A 26,066-nucleotide genomic window follows, 5' to 3' on the forward strand; every position below is an offset into this window, starting at 1 on the left:
TGTGGTTTAGAGAAGCAAAGAAAAATCGAACACATCAAGGACATTCAAAGGATAAGTTCACAATGTTTTAAAACAATAGTCAGGTGCCCATGTGATCATTTAAACAGGTCTTCATTCTGTACAAAACTATACTTTTAAATTCATCCGACACTAATATGAGTGTGAAGAATCATGCGAGTATCTTCCAAAGTAAGTCTTTTTAGGACAAAATCTCTTTATGTTCTCCACCGAAGCTCAGCAGGGAAAACACTCTCCAGGTGTAACTTTGGTAGATATGATTTGATTAAAGGTTTCCTTTGGACTTGTTGAGCTCTAGATGCGCTATGGAGCTGCTTTTGCTGAGTGGGTCCCTGTTTTGTTTATCTCTGACATAACAATGTTCTTGATAGTCTCGCCTGACTTTGTCCCAAATCCCTTCCATGTGTTTGGAAGGGATTTTAAATGGCTAGTATGAACAGAAGGAATGATTACAGCTGTTAAGTTATTTTTTAATAACTGTGAGAATTGGTTTCCCTCAATCCCTCAAGCTTTCTTACTAGGTGTTAATAAGCCTCCTGACTGCTCACCAGATGTGAATGAAGCATCAGGTTGATAGCTTCAGATGTTGGAGGCTTCACTGCTGTTGCACACACATCATCATCCTGTGCTTACAAGTTAATATCTTACAGGATTTCAATAGTTCAGTATTCAACAGCTGTTGTGGCCATTTGATGTTCAACTTCACTTCATTTGAACTAGAAAAATACTAATATCATCTTATGACACCTATTCCTGTTTAATAGGTGTCCTAAGATGATATTAGTCCCGTTATACATTGTTGCTTGTGAGCAAGGATACCAATGACAAAATATATGCAGGCACACATGGTGCTGCGTGATGCTTCGCACAAACCGATCCAACAAACAGCATGCTAGTTGATCAGATAAGTGATCCAGAGTAAATAGAAACTCTCTCACACTTTGAGTAACTGAGCTGAAGCTACAAAGAGCCTCTTTGTCAGAGTGCTGTTCATCTCTGCAGAGCCTGAACAGGAGTGTAGCTTTCCACAGCTGGAGGGCTGGGTGATGAAAAGACACTTTCAGACTCATGGAACCGCTGGCAGAAGCTGAATTATGTTGGGCATCAACATATCCAGGTAGTAGCAGCAGTAGACGACAGCATCCTTTCTTAAACCTACACTTTTAATGTGTAATAAGAACAAAAGACACCAAATATCAAATACAATGTTTGTTTATTATATGTATTCCTCAACAGAGGCATTAAAAACCACTTGGTGACAACAAACTATACTGGTGAATGAATAATCTCATGTCCTGGAAAACACTGCTCTATTGAATCAGCGAGGGCACACATCCAGACAACCAAGCTGCTGTCGTTTGACCTCTGACCAAGTTATTTTTACCTTTTAACCCTCGGCTTTTAAACAGGTCTCGGTTAACAGGCGTCAGAAATGAATGAGAATCAGAAATATATCTGTAATACAGTGTACAGAGTGAAGTGACTGCTGGGCTCTGGAGTTTAAGATGGCTCCTTCAGGATATACTGACACCTTGGCTTCCGTTTCTTTAAACCATTATGAATATACATGAACATATACAGACATGAACCAACAACTTCTGTTAGCACATGAATTAAAAAATATTGTGCAAATGCTTCATATAAACTAACCGAGGAACATTGGTAACCCATCACTCGCTCCTCAGTTCACACATTAAACTGTAGAATCTGACAAAAACACAGTGCTTGTGTTTTTCATAAGCTTTTACATGTGACAAATTCTACTGCACCTCCCAACATGGACACCAAAAGGCCAAAACCAGTTCTTAAGACAAAATGAATAACTACTTGGGGAACAAAACTGGTGGCCCATGTTTTTTAAAGTGTCGCACCACCAATAATGTATACAAAGTCTACACTATAGATTATACACTACATTTTATATAAAAAGGGAAAAATTGAAATTATTGCATGCAAAACAAAATATACCAAAAATAAGATGAGGAAACATCAACAAATGCTTCAGTTAAAAAAACAAAAATCTAATAGCTTTGGCTCAGTCAACAACCATGATAGCACCACATTTTAAAGGTTATGACACTCTTCAGCCATCACTGTTGTACTTTATATTCTGACACTGGATTACTTTATAATGTATTGGAGGGATAAAGACAGCTAAAATGGCTTCTTATGCAGTGTGTATCTGTGTGCTTTTGAGATGAAGGGTCCAAGTATGATTCAGACGAAGTGCTTGAAAGTTTCTTTACCCAAATTCTCCAGCCCTCAGAAAAATCGTTGGAAGCAGCCCCCTCAAATCTAACTTTTCCGAGACAATCTGAATCACGCTGGCTTCAGACAGCGATTGGCCAGCTGTGTAGTGTTCCTGTAATGTGCATCCATGTAGACATACCACAAATGCCTTTGTAGAACTCATCGCTTCAAGGGCAGCTGTAACAGCTTTAGACACTTTGCCTTTAGACATGCTCAGTGAACACATCTCATACAAACACATTGTAAGCATAGTGAGACCTTTAAGGCCTGGTCACTCAGGAAAAGTGGAACAGTGAAATATCTGGTTCTAGGGGCTTGGTGACATTGTGACGACTGGCAGGGCTAGTTGGAACTTCTGTAGCTAGTGAGCTAACTGTTAACGTGCCAACCAGCCCAAAACATGCTAGCACCAGTCATTCGAATTTATCTGCTCTCTGCCGATTTTCCGATTGCCAGTTCTCGATTGATCAGTTTGTCTCGGAAATGTCAGAAAATTGTGAAAAGTGCCTGTCGTAAGTTCTTAAAGACCAAGATGATGCCTTTACGGGTCATGACAGTAAAGCTTACAATCCTCAAAATTGAGAAGCTCCAATATTATTTATATATTATTTTCTATTGATCCACTAATAGTTGCAGCTCTACATTAACTGTTTACAAATTATTCCTCTTTCATGGCTCATTTTATAGTACTATAGATTAGAGATTAAATCCATCACTAATACATTTTGATTAAAGTTCCCAAAGTTTGAAAAACTAATCAAGGATTAACCTCACCTCTCTGAATGACTGCAGTGACTACAGCATCTGCATTGACATGAATTGTTCTTGCTGCAAAATTTTGCCATTTCAAATGCTGGTGTGACCGTGCCTTTAAGGTTTTTAGGAGCCTCAGCTGAGTGTCAGGGTAGTATTTAAGGTTCAAAAGCTTGAGTAGCTTCCAGATTTGGCTTTTCACTCCCTTTACATAGGGACAGTGGCACAGACCAGTGGTGGAAGAAGTACTCTGATCCTTTACTTAAGTAAAAGTACCAGTGGAATAAATGTAGTGGGGTGAGTGTAGTGGAGTGTCTCTGAAATGTAGTAGAGTAGAAATATGAAGTAGCATAAATGGAAATACTCAAGTAAAGTCCAAATACTTTACAACTGTACTTACTTGAGTAAAATACATAGTTACTTTCCACCACTGGTCCAGACTGTGCAATAGGTTACTAGAGGAAGTTGTTGGGGCTTCTGTGCTGGGTTTATACTTGGTGTGTTTGTCAGTTTCAATGCCTCGACCTTGTGTCCAATCCTGTGTCCCCGCTGAGCCAGCCATTCAGAAAATGCAGATTTCCTCTGCTCTTCCCTTCGCACCAAGTGCAAATAAATGTCTGTATTTAAAATGTCCATTGACTGAGACACAATGTAGAAAAAAACTCAACAAGAAATAAAACATGAAGTGAAATGGAATATACCATACTAGAAGTCCTTTCAGTTAGATTTGTCTTTGTCTTCATCTCTCTCAGCCGGGGGCATTTCCTGAGGCGGGTGCTGGGGCAAGCCTTCGCTCTGAGTGGTGGCTTCTGAGGTTTGTGGCTCTGGTTTAGTAGAGGGCCCCTCTGTCTGTGGTGCTGCCGTTTGTGTACAGTTTATCGGTGCGAGTGCTATGGCAGGCTGCAGAGGACAAAAAACAGAGCCCATGTGAGATCACTGAAACGTATCGAACTGAAAACTAAATATAAATTATTTATGATAATTACAGATACAAAAGAACTAGGATAAGACAAACACAATCATAAAGTATACAGTCATTCCTCTGTCCACAAGATTATTTTTTCATCACATCTTCCTTTAACAATTTATCCAAATTAAAGGAGATTTGCGCTTAATATTGTTGTCAGAGGCATTCCTGTAGTCAGAAATTAAACAGTCTCAGATATGCATCATGGAAAGGAAAGCCTATCCAAATAAACCCACTGGGGGTTTGAAGCCCATGAAACTAGATACAAAGCTGTTTGAAAAATAACAAGCTAGTCTACATGACTGTCAGCACCACCAATGATTACTCTTGTTGTAGTTACCCACTTTGCTAAGTGATCACTAGTCTATCACAGATGTGCACGCACGCACGCACGCACACACACGCACACACACGCACACACACAAAAACACATATCTACTCTTCAAAGAAAAACAATAACAAAAATGAACCCTAAGTAGAATCAGGATGTTTTAATGGTAGAGTGTGAAGTAGCAAGCCCAGATAGAATACCTGCAGTGACATTCACAGACAGCTGAGCCCTCAGCAGCAGACTAGAGCACACCCACAGTAAAATGAAGGGCAAGGAGCAGCGATGGGAGGGAAGGCGGGGAGGGGGACAGTACAACAGAAAGAGGCAGTTGGAACGAATGGAATTATTTAAAGGGGTTACTCAACTTGAAATTCACTTTACTCTGCATGTTATTTAACACTAGATTTTTTTGTTTGTTTTCTTTTGTTGCCATTTTTTTTTTTAAGTCTTTTTGTTCTTCGGCAGTAGGCAGTCATATCAAACTGGTATTCACCACAAATCCACTTCCAGTCCAGAACTGGGGCAACTCCCTGCGCCACAGCGCTACAGTGAGGCTGGTGAGCAGAGTGCAAGGCACCAGGTAGAGCAAGGCCGGCTGACCCATCTGCATCAAGGCCAGGGCCACGAAGGTGATCAGCAGGCCGATGCCGTAAGCTGACAGGAGAGAGACAAAGTGAGACAACGCACAGAGGGTCAACATTTCCAAAGTCCAGTCATGTCCTGCCAACACTTAAGATGCTGGTTTTCCTTTTTTTTTCTTTTTTTTTTTTACATATTGTTTGTAAGCAAACTCGGTGGGCCTCCTGTAATTAAAATACTACCCAGAGCGAGACACTTGTATTTCAAAGTAGAATCTAAGGGAGAGCTGCTTGATCTTCTACTTCATTAACGATACTCAAATCACAGAGGAGTACAGTGAATATTTTTATGCAATTACATTGCTCACAAACTGCCGCCTCCCCTGCCCGGCACTTACCGATCGTACAGGCCACAAAGTAGATCCTGGAGGACTGTGTTAAAATGTCAAACCTGTGACAGTATGCCACCAGCAGCCCTGACAGAAAAAAACAGCAGAGGATCATTCAGAACAAGAGCAGCTACTGTATTCAGCCCCATCTCATCACACTTAGTCATCAGAAACCAAAGTCTTTCACTGCACTCTACATTATCTGATATTAACACCGGATATTTTCTAGACTAAAGGACATTATTGTGCAGTTATTAATTCATGAGAACTAAATGTAGCACTTATATAGCATTAAGTATGCAGCTATTGTTGTTGACTTGTTCTGCGCTTACATAGTTGGCAACCACATTAATGTGTTATGTTCGAAGAAAAGACTAAATCGGGTGACTGTGGTCAATTGTCGTTTAATAATTTTTTTGATGAGCTTTAAGCTGTTTGAGTGGCTTTTGGTGTGATGATGCATTTTATTACCTGGTACTAAGATATCGCCAAAACCCAGGAGGGAGAAGGGCCGGTCACAAAGAGCCAGGGGAGAGAAGTTTAACCTTGGCACTTTGAGCACCATGGGAAGCTGGAGAAAACACAACCATTAGTGTTAACTATCAATGACTTTTCCTCTGAGCTGAGAGGAGCACTTTGAGCAGAAGGAGCAGCGGTAAATGTAAGTGTTATGTTTCTTTAACCCCATTACACCCAAAGGGGGTTGTGGAATTTGAAAACAAGCTCACCTTTTCATGTGTGGAGGAGTCAGAGGGACCAGCCGCTACCTCCACCATTATACTTTCCCCACTCTGCGGAGAAAAGGCCACGAGTAACGTAAGCACAGTAAAATGGACTGTAGACATGTGAATAGGTTTGAGTGAAAAATGTCTTGGCATACCTTTGTAAATAAGGGTGTAATAAATACGAAGAAAACATCGTAGACAAAAAGGACTGTCAGTAGTAAAGTGCAAGCCTGTACACGATAGAAAAATACATGGTCAGTTTAAAACTAACATGGTACAAAAGCCAAACACCATTAAATCTTTACAACCACTTTCCACATTGTTACAGTTTACATCTATGATGGTTTATAGCCCACCTTAAATGTGGGCAGTCTGACTGTTTTGAGCATGTAGAGACAGAAGGCGATCCCCAGGGCGTCCTGTAACGCCCACGCCCACCTGGAGGACACACAACACGAGTTTGAGTCAGCAAACACCATCTTCATATGATGTACCTCCAACATGTTATCACACACAGACAGAAAAAAAAGCCACCATTATGTCACCCGACACACAGCAAACAACACCCACAGTGAAGTGCGCTTGTTTGTAAACTAAAGCTCTTGGGTGTAGGCAGACTTCTGCGGCACATTCTGGAATCAACTGAAAATACGTTTTTACGAGTTTGAGTGAATTTGCAGTCTAAATGTTAACACTGTTGTCTCTGTATGTGTTTGGATATTTACACCACAATGTCAAACACTTTTTTGCACTTACATTGTAGAGTGTGTCATACATGGATAAAATCCAGATGAGACTTACAACACTTAAATTTGAACAAACAACAATTTTCTTTGTTGTTTTAGTGAGACAGAACAGTGGCTAAATTCATTGTAGTCTTAGTGCGACTTCAGCTGCTGTTATAGACAGAGGAGACAGAACAAATCAGACAGTGAGCAACTGTTTCCACAGACCGCTGACATAGTTACACAATGGAAAGAGTAAAGATTACATGCATCTTGAAAAACGGATGCATTTACACCTTCTCAGCATCTGTTTAGGATGGATTTCAATCAGTCTTGAATGTTTCTTAGATGCATTCTTTTAAAACGAGAGAGCTATTTTATCCACCCAAGCCGCATGAAGTGAAGTCTGATACAGGCGTAACACACATCTTGCTCAGAGAACACAGGTGGCAGGTTTGCTGGTGTGTGATGGGAATATTCTGTTAACTGGAGACCAGGATACTCAAAGGCAGAGCACCATAATAACATGTAAACAACATATCCTGAAAAACATCTTCAGTTGAATGCAGCAACTACTGTTTGTTTTTTTCTCTGCATTTAACTACTAAATGTGTGCGTTTGTAAAACAATGAATTTGACACTTTTTTCCCTCTTTGCACTTACTGGTCTTCGTTGCGAAACACCATCCAGGTGATGCTGACACCGATGCAGAAGGCTGACAGCAGCAACATGCGGATCTGTGGCCGCTTGTGCAAGTATGGCAGGTTGTTCTCTGGGATCCTGTGATCAAAAGACGGCCCACAAATCAATAAATATAACCACAACAAGGACATTTTCTTTGAATAAAACTCAGTCTGACAGTCACCACCTAACATCTACTATCACCAGAGTCCAGACCCGGTCATAAGCAATAATTACTGTATATGCCTAAAATTATACCTCAAGGCCTAATCTCTAACTTTAACCACATGAGATGCAGGTGTATATATATATATATATCTATAATTGTAAATGTAAAATAAACATTTAATTGGAGAGTACGACTTAAAAAAAACAGGGTTAATCATAACAGCCTGACAGCTGTTAGTTAAGGTTTGAGAGTAAGTAAATTTGTAGACGAGGCTTACAGAACGTACGCAGCTATATGGAGATTCAGAAAAAAATATGGTAGGTGCTGAAAACAGACTTTTGAGCAGCTCACATTATGAAAGCATATTGTGTAGTCTCACCTGCACTTGCAGAAAGGAAGTCTCCTGACAAAAGGCCACAGACAGCTGTACAGGCCGACAGAGGAGGCCACACAGAAGATGGCGATGACCCAAATGGCTAAACAGTGAGGGAAGTGAGAGATTAGTATCCATTAACACATGATATCTCACTCATATTCTACAGAAGGAAATACACTTTTTTGGTATGTGTGCTCTTTGACAAAGTAAGCCCTTTAATACCTGAATAGAAGTAGCAGTTTCACCACTGTGTTTGCAGTATTTGGTCTGTTGGGTCAATGTGCAACAGTGATTCAAAGGCACTAAGCGGTCTTTCAGCACCGATCAGTTTAATCTATTTATCAGAGAAATGTTATCTGAGCCATTAAGCTCTTTTGCAGTGCTGCCAGTCTTTACAATCAAGTGGTTCACACATCCAGATCTGCAAACAGCATCTACAGCTGCTACAGGACGCAATGTCAACTGTAGCTCAGAGGGATTTTGAGTTTACAGTGGGGCTAAATGGAAGAATTATTATCTCACTTTGTTATCTGAGATGTGCTCTGCTTGTCTGGGCTTTTAACAAGCAATTTTAAATCTTGGTTTTAGCAGCTGAGGACCATATTACACATACTTTACATCACTGCATCATTCTAACCGTTTGTTTTTTCCCTCAAGCACATGAACGTCCAGACTGTGTGCCTCTCTCTCTCTCCCTTCCCCTTCTCTATCTCCTTCCTGTTACTCTCCGCAGGTCCTCCCACCTCCAGAGCTGCAGCTGTAGAGTCTGGATCTGCAACTGCAAACCACCTACTACCCCCATGATCCTGTTAAACACCTGCTGCTAAACCTGCTCAAATTTACTATAATTATAATGATTATTAATAATGTTATTAGCTGTCAACACAAATTTTATCAGTAGGAGCACTACAGTTGCCATTACATTACTATTGCTGTTACTGCCGCTTATATCACTATTATTAATATTGCTACATTGCACGTTCTTGTTCTTTTCCTCTGTGCTCTCTCTCTCTCTCTATCTATTTATCTATCTATCTCTCCAACCCAGGGAGGAAACATTTGACAGTGTTTCCTAAACAGCCACTATATTTATGCAGTTTCAAATTTAGAAAAGTCAAATGACAGCCAAGTAATTGGTGCGTTTATTCAAGCTTCTCTCAGTCAGGGAACACAAGGAAGCCTGCAAGATGTGGTTGAAAGCAAATGGACCTTGAGTTGAAATTATTTGGCGCACAAGGAAAACACTTTCAGTCATCTTCTGCAGTGCCTGTATCAAAAGCAAATGCCCGTCTAACCATGCCAGACCCACAATGAGCGAAGAAAGAAAATGAAAGACTGACTTTGCGAGGCCGACCATTCCCAACACAGTAATAACTACTGGGCAGACAAGACTCAAACCACTATTAATATATTGGTCACGGAGAAGCAGATCAGGCCAAATAGCCCCCCCCCCCCCCAATTGTGAAGCAGTATCTTTGAGGAAACAGAATATTGTGTGTTATAATGTGCGTGTTCAGATCAGTGGTGTGTGAGTGTCTGTGTCGTACCCAGGCGGTCATAGAAAAAGTAGAGTAGCACCAGCATGCTGCAGCACATGACCACGAACACGCAGATCATGATGGGGGTGACGTCTACCGTCTCCTCGTCCTGCTTCTCTGCGCCGTCGTCCCGCTTGTGCTTCATGTAACGCCTGCAGGATGACAAACGAAAGTCGGCATTTGGGACGTTGGGAGCACATTCATAACTCTAAAGCCTAATGATCACTACATAGAAAGACTTATCTTCTTGTGCCAACCTCACAAAGCAAATAGTCTAGGGGAATGCTGTTAGCCAGCCTCTTGGATTTTCTCTTTCATTAGTTTCATTAAACGTTATTCACTGATGCTTTTTGACTTGCCAAAGCAGCCAGGATGACCATCCTTCCATCCACAGTCAATATTTACCATCATTTAGCTGGCTGGGTGATTCACTTCATTCCCAAGTTCAAAACACACACACACTCATATTCCAAAATGTTTTTTTGCCTGTGGTCCTGTGCGTCAGAGACCCCGTCTGACAGTGGCTTCAGTCACCTTGGCAACCCGAGATAGACAAGATAGGCTCTGATTGGCTCAAGCAGATGAGTCACTCATACGGCCTCAAATAAACAACACTGCCCTTTAGAGCAGTTGCAGGGGTACAATGCAGACTGCTTGGTTTGAAAAGAAGAGACATGCACACACTCTTGTAAGAGAAACACTGAGCACACATACTTAGCCAAGAAAACTATGACTAATTTTCCCCAGGGATGACTCTCCTGATAAATTAACTTTTATTTAAATTTAGCCTTCAGACTAAAAGCGTGGTACGTACAGGCGGAGGGAACTCTGTGTCCTGTCATAAAGTATCACATTTAGTTGTGTAATAGAAAATACTGAGCTAATATTGTAAGATACAACCTAAAATTTCAGAACATATATCATAATGTTCAATTTTTAGACAAGCAATTATCATGGTTTTTAAAAGACAGATATTTATTCATATGACACTAAGTTTATATCACTTATTGGGACACAATTGAGATCCAGATTAAAAACACTAGAGGAAATGTGGTAAATTCTTATATGAAAATAAAAAACTGATTATTATTATTATTATTATTATTATCTGGGACTTCACTAATTATACTGTGGTTACATGCAGATTAGGTAAAGTTACTTCTGTACATATGAAACTCCCAAACAGACCTGAATATTCAGAATCATGGAGTGATATCCTACACTGGATGTCACTTCCCCACTCTGTCCCTCCATCGTGTCTACTTACTTCTTGCTGTCTCTGCTACCGGCCCAGTATCCTCCAATGGCAACCGTTCCTACTGCCATCAAGAAGATGATCACCATGTTGTAGTCCAACACAGGCTCATTGGGTGCATACATGGCAACCAGTCGTCCCTTACCAAAAGTCTGTAGGAATCAGAACAGTATTAGGTCTGGACAAGACTACAGATTCAGTGCCTCCGCCACTCACAGTAGTTTCAGGTTACATCACTGTTTATCCAGAATAATATAAAATATTAACCATTTGTTCGAAATTTTGTCATAATTGCCGTGTGTATTCTTGAGTTATGGATAAACATGCGTTTTGTGAGGTCTTTGACTGCCAAAATCTAATCGGTTCATCCTTGAGTCAAAGTGAATGTTTTTGACAAATTTGAAGAAATTCCCTCACGCCGTTACTGAGCTATCGCGTTCATGAGAATGGGACGGACAGACACCCCGAAAACATAATGCCTCCGGCCCTGGCTGTCGCTGGCACAGAGGCATGAAAACAGAGCACACACAGACCATCAAGCAAGAATTATTCAGTTGCTGGCAATGATCATGGCAATGATAAACCATGGCGACTGCCAGTCATATACCTGTCCGTCTCTCCTGACAGGTATACTGTACTACTGTATACTGTACTGATACATTAGTAGTATCACACCGGTAACCGGTGGTTTCTGTGTCAACTAGCCAACTTCTCACCTTGCTTATGTCCAGCATGTCAGAATAGCTGAGCAAAGCTACAGGAATGTCAATCTCCTCATACTGAGTCTTGTTTCCTGCTGGTGGTGTCTGCAGTGAAAAACAAACAAAAAAAAACATTCATTTTTGTTTTCTGAGCAGCAAAAGTCAGTCCAGTCTCGATGCATAATGAGCACAAGCAACGGCCTTAAAATGCTTTAAGTTATCTTCAGGCTTACAAGTCTGTCCTTGCTGACAATGAGCAGCCCCTTGGCACCATTAATCTGGGCCAGTCGGACCTTTTCATAGAAAGTGCAGTTGCCCCTCATCACCATGGGGATGCGGTTTGGGAAGCCTCCCTCTGGGACCTCAGAGGGTGAGCACAGGACTGATGTTGTCAGGTCATAGATCTGGAGACGTGACTACAAAACGAAAAGGTTGGCAGTGTTAAACAGCTGGAGGATATTCTCTTATGGTTCAACTCTTAATATACATTTTCTTGCTAATGACAGAAAATTTATTTGGTTTGGCTCATGATAATCGATGTATGAAATGTTTGGTGAATTATTAAAACTTCATGTTAAAGACTTGAACAAGACTGTTTCAGAAAGTGTTCCCCAAATGATACAATTATATCCAAAAATAAAACCCAGTTTTAAGTGTTCAAACTTTCTGATGACTTAGATGCTGTAATTCGTGCACTTGTTTCCTCTTGAGTAGATTACTGTAACTCATTATATTGATATCCGTCAGATAGATCTTGTATCTTCAGACCAAACAGGCAAAGAGAGTGGAGATAAAATTTCAGCAGCCTGTATGTTTCCCGAAAAATATTTTATTGATCTGAATGTAATGTTTATAAAGTTAACATGGTTACCCCTCGTGTTGATCACAAGTGACTTACTGCTTTATTAAGGTCCTGAGGTAGACGTGCCCACTGTGAGTTGAAGAATATGCAGTAATCCTTTCCTTTGCTCTTGCCCTTGTCACTGAAATGGGCCATGCCATATTCTCCCACCACCTGTCAACATAACAGCAATGTTAGTATCACTCCACAAACTTTGATTTTAGATCATAGACGTGAACATTATTTCCAGCAGCACTGGAAATATTGTTGCTGTTTCACCTGAAGTCTGCTAATATGGTATGGTTCTGTTAAAGTGGTGTGCCTAGTTTATAGATCTATATAACACTCCAATCCAAGAGACAACGTATTCCCAAGTAGGGCGGCAACTGATGATTATTTTCATTATTGATTAACCTGACAATTATTTTTGTGATTATTCGTTTACTGTAGAGGTCCATGGTGATGTCTTCAAATGCCTTGTTTTGTCTGGCAAACAGTTCCAAACCCAAAGGTATTTATTTTACAGTGATGTAATACAGAGAAAAACAACAAATTGAGAAGCTGAATCTAGAAAAACATTTGGTATTTTTGCTCAAAAGCTTACTTAAAAAAAATGAATCTATTATGAAAATAGATGCTGATTAATTTCTGTCTGTTTATTGATTAATCAATTTTTCGGGTAGGACAGACAAACTTGTAATATAAACTTAAACAACAGAATCATAAACAGAAATACATTACATCAGTACACAAACCAAATAACATATATCCAAATAATGAACTCAAATACAACAAAAATTGATTGATGACTTGTGCATGTATATACATTTCATCAATAACTTGTCATCTTACTCCATAAATAAGCCCTGATTTGATATCCTAAAGTTCCTGTTGTTTTTGTCACCACCATATTTTTATTACTTACTCAAAGTACATTTCGTGAACACACATTACCTCCTGTGTTACAGCCATGAGTGTGGTGAGCCTTTCAAATGTTAATGTATGCTTACTGTTTCTTTTTCATTAAATAAAAACATTACACAGTAATTGTGACATGTGCAACAGTGCCTAATAGCCCAGGTTACTTAATGTCCTGAGATATTTGATACAAAATCTATCCACAGATTTTCAGTGATGTTCAGGTCAGGGGACAGTGAGCGCCGTTCCAAAAGCTTCAGCTTGTGTTTCTTGAAGTAGTTTATTGTGGTTTTGAGGATCATGTCCTGTTGTAGTAGCCAGCCTCTTTCAGTTTCACTTGTAACAGCACATTAACATTTGAAGAAAGGCTCATTTTAATATGTTTTTGGCTACATGCATTGTATTTACTTTCATACAGGGGTTGTATTTTGTAAACGTTTATATACAGCTATATATATATAGTTTGATCAGTTGTAGCATTATCAAGGAAGGCGGATTCAAACCTGGACTAGAGTAACTGGGATTTAAAGACTTTAAGAATCTAATTTAGTCTAATCTATAACAACAAACGAGTCGAACTTAATGTTGTACAGACCAGAGAAGGCTGACTAAACGTCAAATATTAGTTTTACTTGGACTCAGCGGGTCAAAGTACAGTTGGTTTCAATATTTTATGCAGAAATGTTATAATCAGTGAACTGTTTTAGCTTCAAGAAGCGAATTTCAGACGCGTTGCCGTTTCCTTCTGTAGCCTAATGTGAGCTGTTGGCTACCATTTAACGATCCTCTGTCTGTTGATTGATACTAAAATGCAGTCTGTTATAAACATTGTGGTGCCTCAGTGATGTGGTGAATCAGCGATTATCCTGCTCCGTGAATGGTGCATCTGAAGGTGAGTGATGTGTGGGTTTCCAGGGCCCACGGTGATCACCGCAAGCTAATAGCATCCCAGCTACGACTCCCGGAACACGGTTAGAAAAGAAAAAAGAACAATCCGTTTCTGTCAACCACGTGTCGCTACCCAACATAGACAGACAGATAAACAGTTTTCGGTGAACAAGGGGCGGTCTCTCTCACCTTTTGGACGAGAATAGCGGCCCAAATCAGTGTTTCAGGGACCCTCATGATGCTTAGCTCGTTGTTGTTTCCCCCATCAACCACCGTCCAACGGCTCTGCTAGAAGCCAGCTGTTCCAACAGGACACGCCCATTTGGTATGTGGTTGTTTTAATTGGCTGTTATCGTGAGGCCAGTAAGCACCTCTCTGATTGGTTACAGTCAAAGTCAGTCAAAAATGATGCCAAAGTAAAAGTCTTGATATGGAACAGAAGTTAGATGATACATTTAACTTAAATTTAATTAAGCATTTTAGCCTGATTTTAACCGGGATTGGATATGTTATGTTGTGATAGGTTAAGACAAAGAAATTTACATGCTACCCAGACTTACATAAGGTATCCCCACCCTTACCAGCTGTAACAAGTGATTATCAATAATTATAATCAAAAAATATAGTGTATATTACTCTGAACTGGAATTTTACTTTATGTATTTTTATGTATTTCAGCATATGGTCGGCAAGGGGGAGGCGGCTAGCTTGCCGCCAGTGGGCCATGTGCATGGATGTATTATGAGACTATCGTCCATGGCCATGCGTGAAGCAAGCAAGCTAGCTGCTGGGGGACTTACCCAGCTAACAGTTTCAGTTCTGGGAACGTTCTGCGAACTAACATCTTCGTTTTCATAACGTTTCACATATTTTGCCTAAAATGAACGTTTCTTTGATATATAGCTTACTGGGCTTCCTCACGAAGGTAGTAGAAAGTATGCAGCCAATGTCTTTGAGGTGTACATTTTCCATCAGCTGCAAAACATCATGCATTCATAAAGGCATCCTCAATTTATCTTGTCCATACAAATCAGCACAATTTGTCCTTTAATTGAAACGGAACTGGTTATAACCGGTTGCTATGGTTCCCACAGTGTCTGGGCAGCCTTCAGCCAGCTAGCTAAGCTGGCTAGCGTGTCCTCCGATGAAAAGTTAAGGCTACAGCAAAGTTCTATAATGTCTTATTTTACTGTCTACTGTTGTGTACAGCCTTTACAGAATGAGCTATGTTGGTTGAGCATGTTTTCCAGGCAGTGCTTTGCTGTTATTGCATTTGCAGAGTGCTTCAAAATAAAATTATCGCTGTTTTTCAGTTTATCTATAGCCTAGTTATCATTATTTCTGCCTCTAAATTTGTATAAGACCCTTTGACTGGGAAAAGATGACACACTAATTTTTGTGTCATGGATGGATTGGGGTTTACAGTGTAGGTTACTTCCAGCATGCCAAATCCATGCAATTTGGAATAAGAAGGCTACAGCTCTGCTTTCCATCCATAACCCTCTATTTTCACTAAAATTATAGCCTACTGATCAGCCTCGAATATAACGTCTAATCAATGCAAAGTTTTGTTCCTCAACCGTAAACTTTGTAAGGAGGCTAATATGAAATACTGCACATTTATATTTCTCAATCTATCTAGCTATATACCGTATTCAGCCGCTCAGTTTTTTTTCCACATTTAGTCCTGTACGTAGTCCCTGGTGGTCTAGTGGTTAGGATTCGGCGCTCTCACCGCCGCGGCCCGGGTTCGATTCCCGGTCAGGGAACACCTTTTAAGTTTGGTTGGGTCACTTTAAGGGCGGTTGGTAATTCAAATATTAGTATGTGTTGGGAAATGTTTCATCATCTGGCCGGTAGTTCACATCCAAATCAACGAAAATGTATCCTTGGTTCTAACTTGTTCCTTCAAAGGTTTCACCTGAACAACCTGAACAACAGCTGTTCATAATGGTCTTCGGTTGTTTTGTTTTTGAGCTACATACATACTCTGTGTCAATCTTAAAGCTTTTGGAAAATTTGGGACAAAGACATTTTTGGCTGTTTGACATTTGCTTCAATTATTTATTCATTTATTTATTAATTCCTATATTTATTTATTTGTTTATTAATACTTCCTATTATTTATTTATTTTTTGGTCATTTTTCTTCCTCCTTACATGCATCTTCTGCTACCATCCTGAGCTCATTAAACGTATACATACATTTATAAAACTTCATGATTTCCATGTATAGTAATATCAATACTGTCGAAGAATGAATATTAGCTCTTTTCCTGTATCAGCAGTCCCTGGTGGTCTAGTGGTTAGGATTCGGCGCTCTCACCGCCGCGGCCCGGGTTCGATTCCCGGTCAGGGAACACCTTTTAAGAGTTATCGGGTCATCTTCATTGTACATCCTCGCATTAAAGCAGACCAGTCCCTGCCACTTCACACAGAGTCCTCCACTCTGTATATATACATATATATACACATACATATATCATATGACACCTACTGTGTCATACGTTATGTCATTACACTGTAGCCTATCATAACGGACTACTTGTTAAATCTGTTTCACAATTACACCATGCAGGGATTTTAATACCTTGGAGACTTTAAGCTACAATTGAGTTCTGTGTAAATAAAATTAATGGTATGTCATCAAGGAAAATTGTCAAACTAAGACATCAGAAGTATCAGTAAGTTTTTATACCGTACACTTGTTTTAGAATCGAACTAGCAAAAGATATTGTGAAAGGTTAATAAAGAATGAACTGTTTCTGTATTATTTAATTATTCAAGTTCAGGTTGGATAGTGTATGTTCTTGACATTTTGTATAGTGTGTATTTAATTTTTTTTGTATATGCCTGTGATCAGAATTTCATTTTAGACATTCAGATGCTGTTTTAATTGGACTACATCCTAACCATTAAACCACTTATCAGTCGAAACAGAAAAGTTAGGTGAATAAATATGTTCTGTCTGAGTATCCTCTTTATGAAATGGATGTCATCTATGGCACCCAATGTTATTTGTTTTGTTGTGGTCTGAATCACCCCAGTCTGTCTTTAATCTTTGCTGTTGCATGCTGGATCTTGTTATTCATTGACGTACTGCAGCGGGTTGATACAGTCAGCATGATGTCATTCCATATGTCCGTCCTTCTGCTGGATATTTACCTGCAACAAGTCACATATCAACACCGGAACTTGGACGACTTCTTTCTTCACAACAAAAGCACCAATTTCAGTGTGCGTTAGCTGTTGTTTTATTTTTGTCTGGTTGTCTGACAGGCTGGCTGATATCGTCTGTAAGCATTTATGAAGATAAATGTCACAGTTTTAGCAGAAAAGTACTGAGCATCCAAACAGGCATGCTTTCCTTCACCTCGTTATGGATTTAATGAGGTGCCATTGGGTGGTAGAACTGTCACCTGCTTCTATAAGAAGATGTGAATTGGTGCTACAGCATACATCAGTGCAACTAATGTGGTGAAAGTGCAGGGTGTAAAAGGTACCACATCTATATTGAAAACCTAATCCTAACCTGACCTAGGAGCAACATTTTTACATATAGTTGTCACTTACAGTATTGTTATTGCTACTTTGCACATGTCTGTGTATGTATATTTGAAATTAACTGTACATGATAGATAAACTTGAATGGACCTAAAAACCTTTAATTTTCCATGTCTGTGAACTAAAGGGTTCAAGTTTCCACATTACACATGTAAGATTACATATTGGATCATGACTGACTGTAAACTAACTGTTACATCCTCCTGTTACATCAACATACATCATTCTACAAACACCCAGGTGAAGTTACAATAAGCAAAAACATTTGAGTGGAGGTGGCCTTTAAATATAAAGAGTATGCTTTCAGTGTTGCTTCAGTAATATTGGTGGTGGACAAAATGAATATTTACTGTAGTAATTAGTCCCGGTGCATTACAAAAAGAAGTATACCAATCATATGTAGGGCTACCACAAATAACATATTTGGCAGCAAAAACTAGCGAGGCTTTTATTTTGAATCACAGGGCCGGAAATTCTACATGTCATAGTAGCTACTTGACACCGTTCAGTCCTCACATTTTACAGAGGAATGCAGCTGTCGTAGCCAACTGTACTGTAAGTACCCGTTGTTGCATTGCCTTCACAATTTATTTGGTTAAATATGTGCCTTTCTGACAATATTCTAGTGTCGTTAATCGTATATTTTCCAAAGTGAAGTCATAGACAGCGAGAGCCGGTGTTTATACAGCAGGTTAGCTAGATACGCAGCTAGGCTAGCGTTAGCTGTCTTCCGTCGTCGGGATTCCCTTAATTCTTCCTTTAAAACAGTTTGTACTCCTTTAATCTTGAAAAAGTTAATAGGTTGTACCTTTGGCCCGCGTTTACCACTGTGTTTGTAGCAATTAGCTCGATCTTTATGCTGTTGATATGAATGATAATCCACGGGGAAAATGTCTCTGGTTCCTGCTAGTAACACAAGCAGCAGAGTCGCTACTCAGCATCTTGTACAGCGCCCAGCGGTGTGTTATAAGCTAAAATCAGAAATTGTTTTATTTTAATCGTTTTTTTTTTATAGACTAGGCACAATAATAGTTTCCAAGGAGGAAACTGACATATAGGCGGGAGTATAGCTTAACCCCAGTCCCTTTAATTGAGTCAGAGATAGCTGGTCCAGGGAGGAGATGATGTAAGTAGGACTGGTATGCAGGGGTCTGACATCAGCCAGAAAGTCTCTGAAAACTAAAGCTGTGTTGACTCGGGCCAAATAAGGAGGAAAGAAGGCAGGTAATAGGAAGTGAATGTCCCTGTAAGTGGAAAATGGTTATTTTGGCTTACACCAAAGACTTTTAAACCCACTCACATGGCATTGTTTTGGTCCCTGTGCTGTCTGTCACTGCCAGTCTCTATAGGGTTTATAACTTATTCTATTTTCTTTTTCACTGCAGTGAATCTCAAGGCTTCACTCCTATCATACCATGGCTGGCTTCAGGCAAGAGGATGTCGAGTTGTATTATGAAATGGGAGAGGAACTGGGCAGGTATGTGACATTTCTTCTCTGACAAAACACATTGTGTTTGTAAGCATCCAGCTAAAACCTCTACATACAAACACACTGTTCATACTGGGCCTTAACATGTCTTGGGTCTCGCAGTTGCTGGTCGACTGCTCCAAATACTAGTTTCAGTGCACACAAAACACATAAATGATGCTTTTGGATCTATTCATTTACACATTTGAAGGTTATCAGAGAGTCATGTCATCAACACACTGTTTGTTCTGTTGTGTGAATACAAATTGCCACCTGTTTGCGTTGGAAAACATTATTTTTTAGTTCGTAGTGTGTACATAGAATGACAGTAGATTTTCAGATGTTAAACAAATCAGACAAGTTTGTATGACAAGGTACCAATTTGCATCCTCAGATATTTTTTCTAGCCATGGGCAGTGCACATATGTCTGTTTTTCTGATTATTAGTGCTTGTAGGTTTCCATGAATTAAAGCAAATGTTAGTATGAAGAGTAATAAAATCACACTTGATTGCTTGAGATGTACTCTAGATGCATTTTGATGCCAGGTGTGAAGTGCAGTCCTTCCAAAACTTTACATCTGAACAGGGCCAAAATATTATCGGCAACATATAAAAAAAAAAAAAACTTTTACACTGCCCTGTGAATGAGTCTTCAAATTTTAGAAGGTTAAAATCAACTTTCTATCTTAGCTATTTTCTTTCTGCAGTAATGCAGCAAAAGCATGACATCACTGCTTCTCAATGTGCCTTTCCACCTCTGCTGTGGTGTAGTGTCTCGAGAGGGCACTGTGTGTGTGTGTGTGTGTGTGTGTGTGTGTGTGCGTGTGTGTGTGTGTGTGTGTGCTCTGATAGAAAGGTATGCAGACATTGAATGGGTGAAAATTAAATTCTCTGCACAGACATGCACAGACATGCATTGTTAGATGGTAGATTTTTTATTCCTTGCCACAGATTACATTCTGTTGGTTGCGATTCATTTCCTAACAAAGCTATAGACTACATACATAATATTTCCATTATTTTTACTTACAGTAATACATATGGCTCTGTGCTGACCATGTACTGTTGTTCTTCCAGTTGCTTCAGCATCACGTCACATGTGTTAGGTTTGTTTACCTTCTACTAAGACAACGAAGAATCATTTTCACTACCAACTATTTTATCAATTATTTTTTTCATTAATCCATCACTTAATCTCGTGTAAACAAACCCAGGGGTCGGGACCTTGTGGTGGGTCCCCATAATAAATCTGTATCCTGCATCCTCATTAATACAACTTAAAGTTTCCTAAAAGAAGAGGAAAAAGTCTTCTATTTGTTTCCTATGTAGATCAACTTTTTCCAAGTATTTTCCAAAATCATTGAGTTTCATCATTCTGTTGCACCAACATGCCCTCTCCTCTCTTGTTTTATAGATACAGACTCACAACTCATGAAAATAGTTCAAACATGTTGATTTCTAAAAAAAAGACTGAAATACTCTCACTGCAGTGGCAGATTCTTTTTATTTTTGTTAAGAAAATTAGGTTTTTATAATTTAATTACAAACAGAACTGACTTGATAAGGTATTATATTTATACAGTGATTTATCTTGTGAAATTAGATTTGGTCACTTTTTTTGGGCCACTTAAAATCCCTCATATGAAGCAATCTTCGGAAGAAAAATCACTCTTCAGTTTAACATCGACGCCATTATCTATATTTATAAAAAAGTTTGGACACACTGACTTAGTCAAAAACAATCATCACCCAAGTGATGTCTTGATATAGCTGTATGTGGCTGTATGTGGCTGTATGTGGCTGTATGTGGCTGTATGTACTCTGACCAGCAGCCAAGAATGAAATCATTAGAATAACATGAAGCTGTAAAAACACAAAAAGCAAATCTAAGTAGCTGTGCTGATTTAACTGGCTACTTTGCTATTCTTACTTGATAAATGACTATAAAGATCACAGACTAACTATTATCATCAAAATTGGAGACAATTTTCTTTCAATTGCCAAGAAATAAAGTAATCATTTAAGTCCTATTTACTTTTGCATGTAAGAAATAATATTGCTCTTATTTATTCACACCTCTGTTCTCTCTCTCCTGTAGTGGACAGTTTGCCATTGTTCGCAAGTGCAAGGAGAAAAGCACAAGTATCGAGTACGCTGCGAAGTTCATAAAGAAGCGGCGACTGTCATCCAGCCGGCGAGGAGTGAGCCGTGAAGAGATCGAGCGCGAGGTCAACATCCTGCGGGAGATTCAGCACAGCAACATCATCACCCTGCACGACATCTTTGAAAACAAGACGGACGTGATCCTGATCCTGGAGCTGGTGTCAGGAGGAGAGCTGTTCGACTTCCTGGCTGAGAAGGAATCTCTGACGGAGGAGGAGGCCACCCAGTTTCTCAAACAGATCCTGGACGGTGTTCAGTATCTCCACTCCAAACGGATCGCTCACTTTGACCTCAAGGTCAGCAGTCTGTATGTTTGAGACCGCTTGTATGTGAGGCTCTGGGCCAACAGTCGTAAATGACATGTTGACGAGAAGTTCAGGTGTTAGAAGAAGTTATGTTGTACTATAAGTATCTGGCACTTCTGTGTTCTGAGATTTTTCCGTCTGTAACGCAGGACTGTTGACAGGCTGACACGCTGTCCTGCTGCTTGTGAGAAAAATGTATACAGTCTATGGGCAGAAAAGCAGAAAGATATATTTGGCTTATGATTTCTGTAGAGTTGCAATGGTTAATCAGTCCATTGATTAGTTAGAAAGAAAATAAAGTAGCATCTATTTACATAATTTATCATTTCAGCCATTGTTCAGGCAAACATGTTAAACATTTTCTTGTTTTAGATTCTCAGACATGAAAATTTGCTGCTTCTCTTTGACATATTTGAAATACATTTTGTTTTTTTGGACTAATGAACAGACAAATCAGGCAATTTTAAGATGTTCAAAACATCTTTCAATTCAAACATTTCCTCCTTCTCGCACGGTTTCTTCAGCCTGAGAATATCATGCTGCTGGACAAGAACGTCCCCAACCCCAGGATCAAACTGATTGACTTTGGGATTGCTCATCAGATTAAAGCAGGAAACGAGTTCAAGAACATCTTTGGAACACCAGAGTTTGTTGGTGAGATCTCCCCCCCCCCCCCCCCTACATATCCATTTCACACAGTTAGAACGTTTCACTTTGAAAATCCTAATTCAGTTCTTGTGCTGGTTTGTGCCCACGCTGGCAAGTGAGGTAAACCTTGTAAGTGGATGTTTCGGATCACATCTGGTTTGAATTAAAGTGTTCATTCCTCTGTGCTTTACAGCGCCAGAAATAGTCAACTATGAGCCACTTGGACTGGAGGCGGACATGTGGTAAGATGTGAACTTGTGTTTTTTTCCCTTCTGAAGATGTGTTCTCATGCGACAGTTTCCACTCATGTTTGGTTCTTCTCTACTCTGCAGGAGCATCGGAGTAATCACATACATTCTGTGAGTAATGCTTCACATCATGACTGGCTGTTGTCATTTGTAGAAGCAGAAATCACTTCACCCCTCCTCCATGTGTCATCTAAAGCGAAGCCTCTCTCTGTGTTAGGTTGAGTGGTGCTTCACCGTTTCTTGGCGAGACCAAGCAGGAGACCCTGACTAACATCTCAGCTGTCAACTACGACTTTGATGAGGAGTATTTCAGCAACACCAGCGAGCTGGCCAAAGACTTCATACGCCGTCTGTTGGTCAAGGATCCAAAGTAAGAATATCTTCTCATTCGACGCCACAAGAAAAAGAGAGAAATGTCTTTTCTGTAAACATATGAAAGTGTAAACTCTGTCATTTTCTCACCAGTGGATTATTTTCTCTTGTAGGAAGAGAATGACGATTGATGACAGTCTCGAGCACCCCTGGATTAAGGTGGGTGTTGTATCCAGCATTTATATCTGGTTTTACAGTATAATATTCACAGTCATGTTTGCAACTGAACTGCTGCGCTGTCTATTCATATTAACAAACTTTTTATCTGTTTTTTTATTTTTATAATTAAGAAATATTTCAAAGGTCTGTCATTTTATATTCTGAAAGTGCTGAGAAATGAATGCATGCTCTTGTGTCTACATGACTATATTAGAACAATATATTAATACAATATAAAAAAATTTATAATAATTTTGCACAGTACAGTACTCCAGTGATGGCCTCTCTTCATTAGCTGTTAGTATAGTTTAAGATTCAGTAAAAAATTATAACTTTTACCTATCAGGCTCTACACAGTGTAGCCCCTACGTGCATGTCTGAATTGTTACTGTAAGTAGTGTATATGTTGGCTGAAAACTAACAAGAAATTGTAGTAGAGGAATGCCAAAGATGTTTGAGGTCATTTAGAAGCAGTCCAGTTTCACTACATGATTTTTCAGCCAGAGAGCTGCTGTTAAGTTATTGACTAACTGCAAAAGAACATATCTTGGCCACAATTCTTTGATTAATCAAATTTAAGCACTGTTTGTTTATGTGGTGTGTTTATGTAACAAAATGAGTTTAATAGCAATATATCAAACATCAGTATCGGTGTTGGCCTCAAAAAGCCAGTGTCAGTCGGGGTATGTTATCGAATCACCTCAAACCTTTGAATTTTTCCTCTCCAGGTAATTAAGAGAAGGAACGTGCGTCCTGAGGAGAGAGACCACAAGCCTGAGCGTCGGCGCCTGAAGACCACTCGTCTGAAGGAGTACACCATCAAGTCCCACTCCAGCATGCCACCTAACAACACCTACGTCAACTTTGAGCGCTTCTCCCAGGTGCTCGAGGAGATCGCAGCGGCAGAGGAAGGCCTGAAAGATCTGGAGCGCAATCAGCGCTCGTGCCAGGAGGATGTGGCGGCGCTGCTGTCCATCTACGAGGAGAAGGAGGGTTGGTACAAGGAGGAGAACCAGAGCATCTCCAGCGACCTGAGCCATATCCGGCAAGAGCTGCACCGCTCTCAGGCTCAGCGCAAGAAGTGTCAGGAGGACGCCCGGGTCACCATGCAGGCCGCCAACATCCTCAAGCGCAAGTTCGGGCGCCTGGAGAACCGCTACGAGGTCCTGGCTGAGCAGGTGGCCTCTGAGGTCCGCTGGGTGGAGGAGCTGGTCAAGTCCATATCTGCAGAGAAGGACGGGCTCAGCTCCGGCAGCAGGGCTGACGTCCAACAATGACATTTTCATTCTCAAGTATCCTCCTGCCCGTCTTCTCTGCATGCGTGCTACGCAGCAGAGTTGGAGTGGGTCAGTTGTCATCATAAGCTATGCTGCTGCCCATCGGGAAAAATGTTCCACCCTTTTTATGTCATGCTTGAGAATACCAGCAAGAAGCAGAGAGGCAATATACTGAACCCATTCCCCCACGAAGAGGCTCATTCCAGTGTTTTATAAATTAATTTATGATTTTAGAGATTTTACGTACTATAATTCAGCTGCATCAGAGTTAACAAAATTATTTGCAAGCTACATTGGCTTTTTTTGCCGTTGTCGGTATTGCAGTTGGAGAATGCATTTGTTTCTTTTTGTTACCGTGGTTATCTTTTTAGACACTAAATTACGTCTGAACTGTCCAGTGCTTTAAAAGTCATAGACATCTGCTTATTTACTCCAGCCTCAGGTTATTGGCCAGTTATGTGAGAAAGTGTGACAATATACAGCTTAAAGTATCAGGTTTGCACAGAAGTCAGGGGTATTTATTTATCCGTTTACGTGCATTTCAGATTTGATTGCAGCTGACATTGAATTTCTCTCATGTATTGGGACAGAGTGTCGACTGTAAAGGATGCAATAAACACAAACCCTCAGCATAGAAGATTTAGGTTAATGCTTTGCTTTACAGGTCTGTTATTACCTCAGTTTGGTAATTGTTACAGGGAAAATAGACACGCTGTCATTTCAATTAGTTCAATTAGTTGTGATTTGCAGAAAGATTTCAAAGAAAGATATTGCTCCATTTAAACCCCAGTAAATATTGTTTAATCATTCATTTACTTTATCTTTTTTATATTTGCTGAATTTTATTTGTTTGTAGACTCAGTTCACATTTGCATGTTCAGCTCACCTGCTGTCCCCCAAATAACATGGTTCTCTCCAGGAAACTTCCTAGGTAATTATTTGCAAATGAGAATCAGAATTTATGGACCTGTAAAATAAAGCGTTGCCAGATTTGAGAATGTAGAAACTCATCTTTGCAGTGCCTGTAAACTGATCGACCTTATTGCCTCTGCAAGCACTCATCTGTTACTGAATGACATTTCTATCACATTGATATCGCTCAATGTCTTAAAAGCAACAACTTTTGCACAGCAGCCTTGTAAACCAAATAGTGTGCATGGAAACTTACTGTATCTCTGTTAGTTTTTCTGTTTTCATTCACACCATCCCTGCACACTTAAAACATTCCACTGATGCGTTTCACATCCAGGCAACACATTCCCCATGTATAGCATAGAAAGTATATGATATAGTCAATAGTATTTTTCAGTAGAGAAATGTACTCGTTTGCACTTAAATGATTATAGCAGTGTTCCAAAAATATGTTTTAATCTGTCTCTAAGGTGTAAGAAAGAGCTGAAAAATGAAACTGTCTGGGTTTGTTTCAAATAAACAAAGTTATCACTGTAACTAAATCTCACTTATCTGTTGTTATTGTGTGAATGAGAACTCTCTTTACTCTATCTAATGGTAAGATTATTATTCAGGTTGGCAAATCTTCCAAGTTTCCTATTGTTGGGTGACGCAGGCGACACCTTGTAAAACACCTTGAACTGAGCTCAGTATCAAGTATCAAGAAGGCCCCCTGGTGGTGATGTAACAAAATACATGATATATTAAAAAGGCGCCTTCAGTTTGAATCTTATATCTTGTACTTTCAGAGAATTAAACATTTCTAAGAATCTGTACTTAATGTTATTATGTGTATTGTAATTATTTC

General features: G+C 39.8%; 2 protein-coding genes and 2 non-coding genes across 6 annotated transcripts; 3 read left to right on the forward strand and 1 right to left on the reverse strand.

The window, feature by feature from the left end:
• Window positions 1-1,214: 1,214 nt before the first annotated feature.
• Window positions 1,215-14,402, reverse strand: sppl2 (signal peptide peptidase-like 2). 3 transcript variants are annotated; one of them, XM_056390868.1, is made up of 15 exons: window positions 14,293-14,402; window positions 12,355-12,471; window positions 11,690-11,872; window positions 11,472-11,561; window positions 10,768-10,907; window positions 9,510-9,652; window positions 7,966-8,062; window positions 7,400-7,516; window positions 6,368-6,449; window positions 6,167-6,241; window positions 6,015-6,077; window positions 5,758-5,857; window positions 5,296-5,373; window positions 4,813-4,973; window positions 1,215-3,921 (listed from the first exon to the last, which is right to left on the reverse strand). In XM_056390868.1, the coding sequence occupies exons 1-15, from the start codon at window positions 14,338-14,340 to the stop codon at window positions 3,739-3,741; spliced, it is 1,677 nt and encodes a 558-aa protein (XP_056246843.1). In that variant the 5' UTR covers window positions 14,341-14,402; the 3' UTR covers window positions 1,215-3,738. The 3 variants fall into 3 exon arrangements, 1 of the variants encoding a protein (XP_056246843.1); XR_008829181.1 differs by having other exon boundaries at window positions 3,782-3,921; window positions 4,685-4,973; XR_008829180.1 differs by having other exon boundaries at window positions 3,791-3,921; window positions 4,520-4,973.
• Window positions 14,403-15,800: 1,398 nt separating this feature from the next.
• trnae-cuc (transfer RNA glutamic acid (anticodon CUC)) lies at window positions 15,801-15,872 on the forward strand. The gene has a single exon. It is a non-coding gene; the product is annotated as a tRNA-Glu (tRNA).
• Window positions 15,873-16,390: 518 nt separating this feature from the next.
• Window positions 16,391-16,462, forward strand: trnae-cuc (transfer RNA glutamic acid (anticodon CUC)). Its single transcript has one exon. It is a non-coding gene; the product is annotated as a tRNA-Glu (tRNA).
• A 1,671-nt stretch (window positions 16,463-18,133) lies between these two features.
• dapk3 (death-associated protein kinase 3) lies at window positions 18,134-25,761 on the forward strand. Its single transcript, XM_056392236.1, has 9 exons — window positions 18,134-18,221; window positions 19,052-19,143; window positions 21,234-21,594; window positions 22,128-22,257; window positions 22,445-22,493; window positions 22,584-22,610; window positions 22,717-22,869; window positions 22,985-23,030; window positions 23,759-25,761. Exons 2-9 carry the CDS (start codon window positions 19,082-19,084, stop codon window positions 24,305-24,307), a joined length of 1,377 nt encoding a protein of 458 aa, XP_056248211.1. The 5' UTR covers window positions 18,134-18,221; window positions 19,052-19,081; the 3' UTR covers window positions 24,308-25,761.
• The last annotated feature ends 305 nt before the right edge of the window (window positions 25,762-26,066 follow it).

Source organism: Seriola aureovittata, chromosome 12 (genome assembly GCF_021018895.1).
Source record: "Seriola aureovittata isolate HTS-2021-v1 ecotype China chromosome 12, ASM2101889v1, whole genome shotgun sequence".
In the NCBI taxonomy this organism is placed as follows: Eukaryota; Metazoa; Chordata; class Actinopteri; order Carangiformes; family Carangidae; genus Seriola; species Seriola aureovittata.

Excerpts from the sequence above, each read along its gene's own strand:
- sppl2 (XM_056390868.1), bottom strand. The coding sequence starts at position 14,340 with ATGAGGGTCCCTGAAACACTGATTTGGGCCGCTATTCTCGTCCAAAAG. Across the intron at positions 6,078-6,166 it reads TTACACCCTTATTTACAAAG|AGTGGGGAAAGTATAATGGT; the intron begins GTATGCCAAGAC and ends TTTTCTCCGCAG. Across the intron at positions 5,858-6,014 it reads ACTCCTCCACACATGAAAAG|CTTCCCATGGTGCTCAAAGT; the intron begins GTGAGCTTGTTT and ends TGTTTTCTCCAG.
- dapk3 (XM_056392236.1), top strand. The coding sequence starts at position 19,082 with ATGGCTGGCTTCAGGCAAGAGGATGTCGAGTTGTATTATGAAATGGGA. Across the intron at positions 21,595-22,127 it reads TCGCTCACTTTGACCTCAAG|CCTGAGAATATCATGCTGCT; the intron begins GTCAGCAGTCTG and ends CGGTTTCTTCAG. Across the intron at positions 22,258-22,444 it reads TGGAACACCAGAGTTTGTTG|CGCCAGAAATAGTCAACTAT; the intron begins GTGAGATCTCCC and ends TGTGCTTTACAG.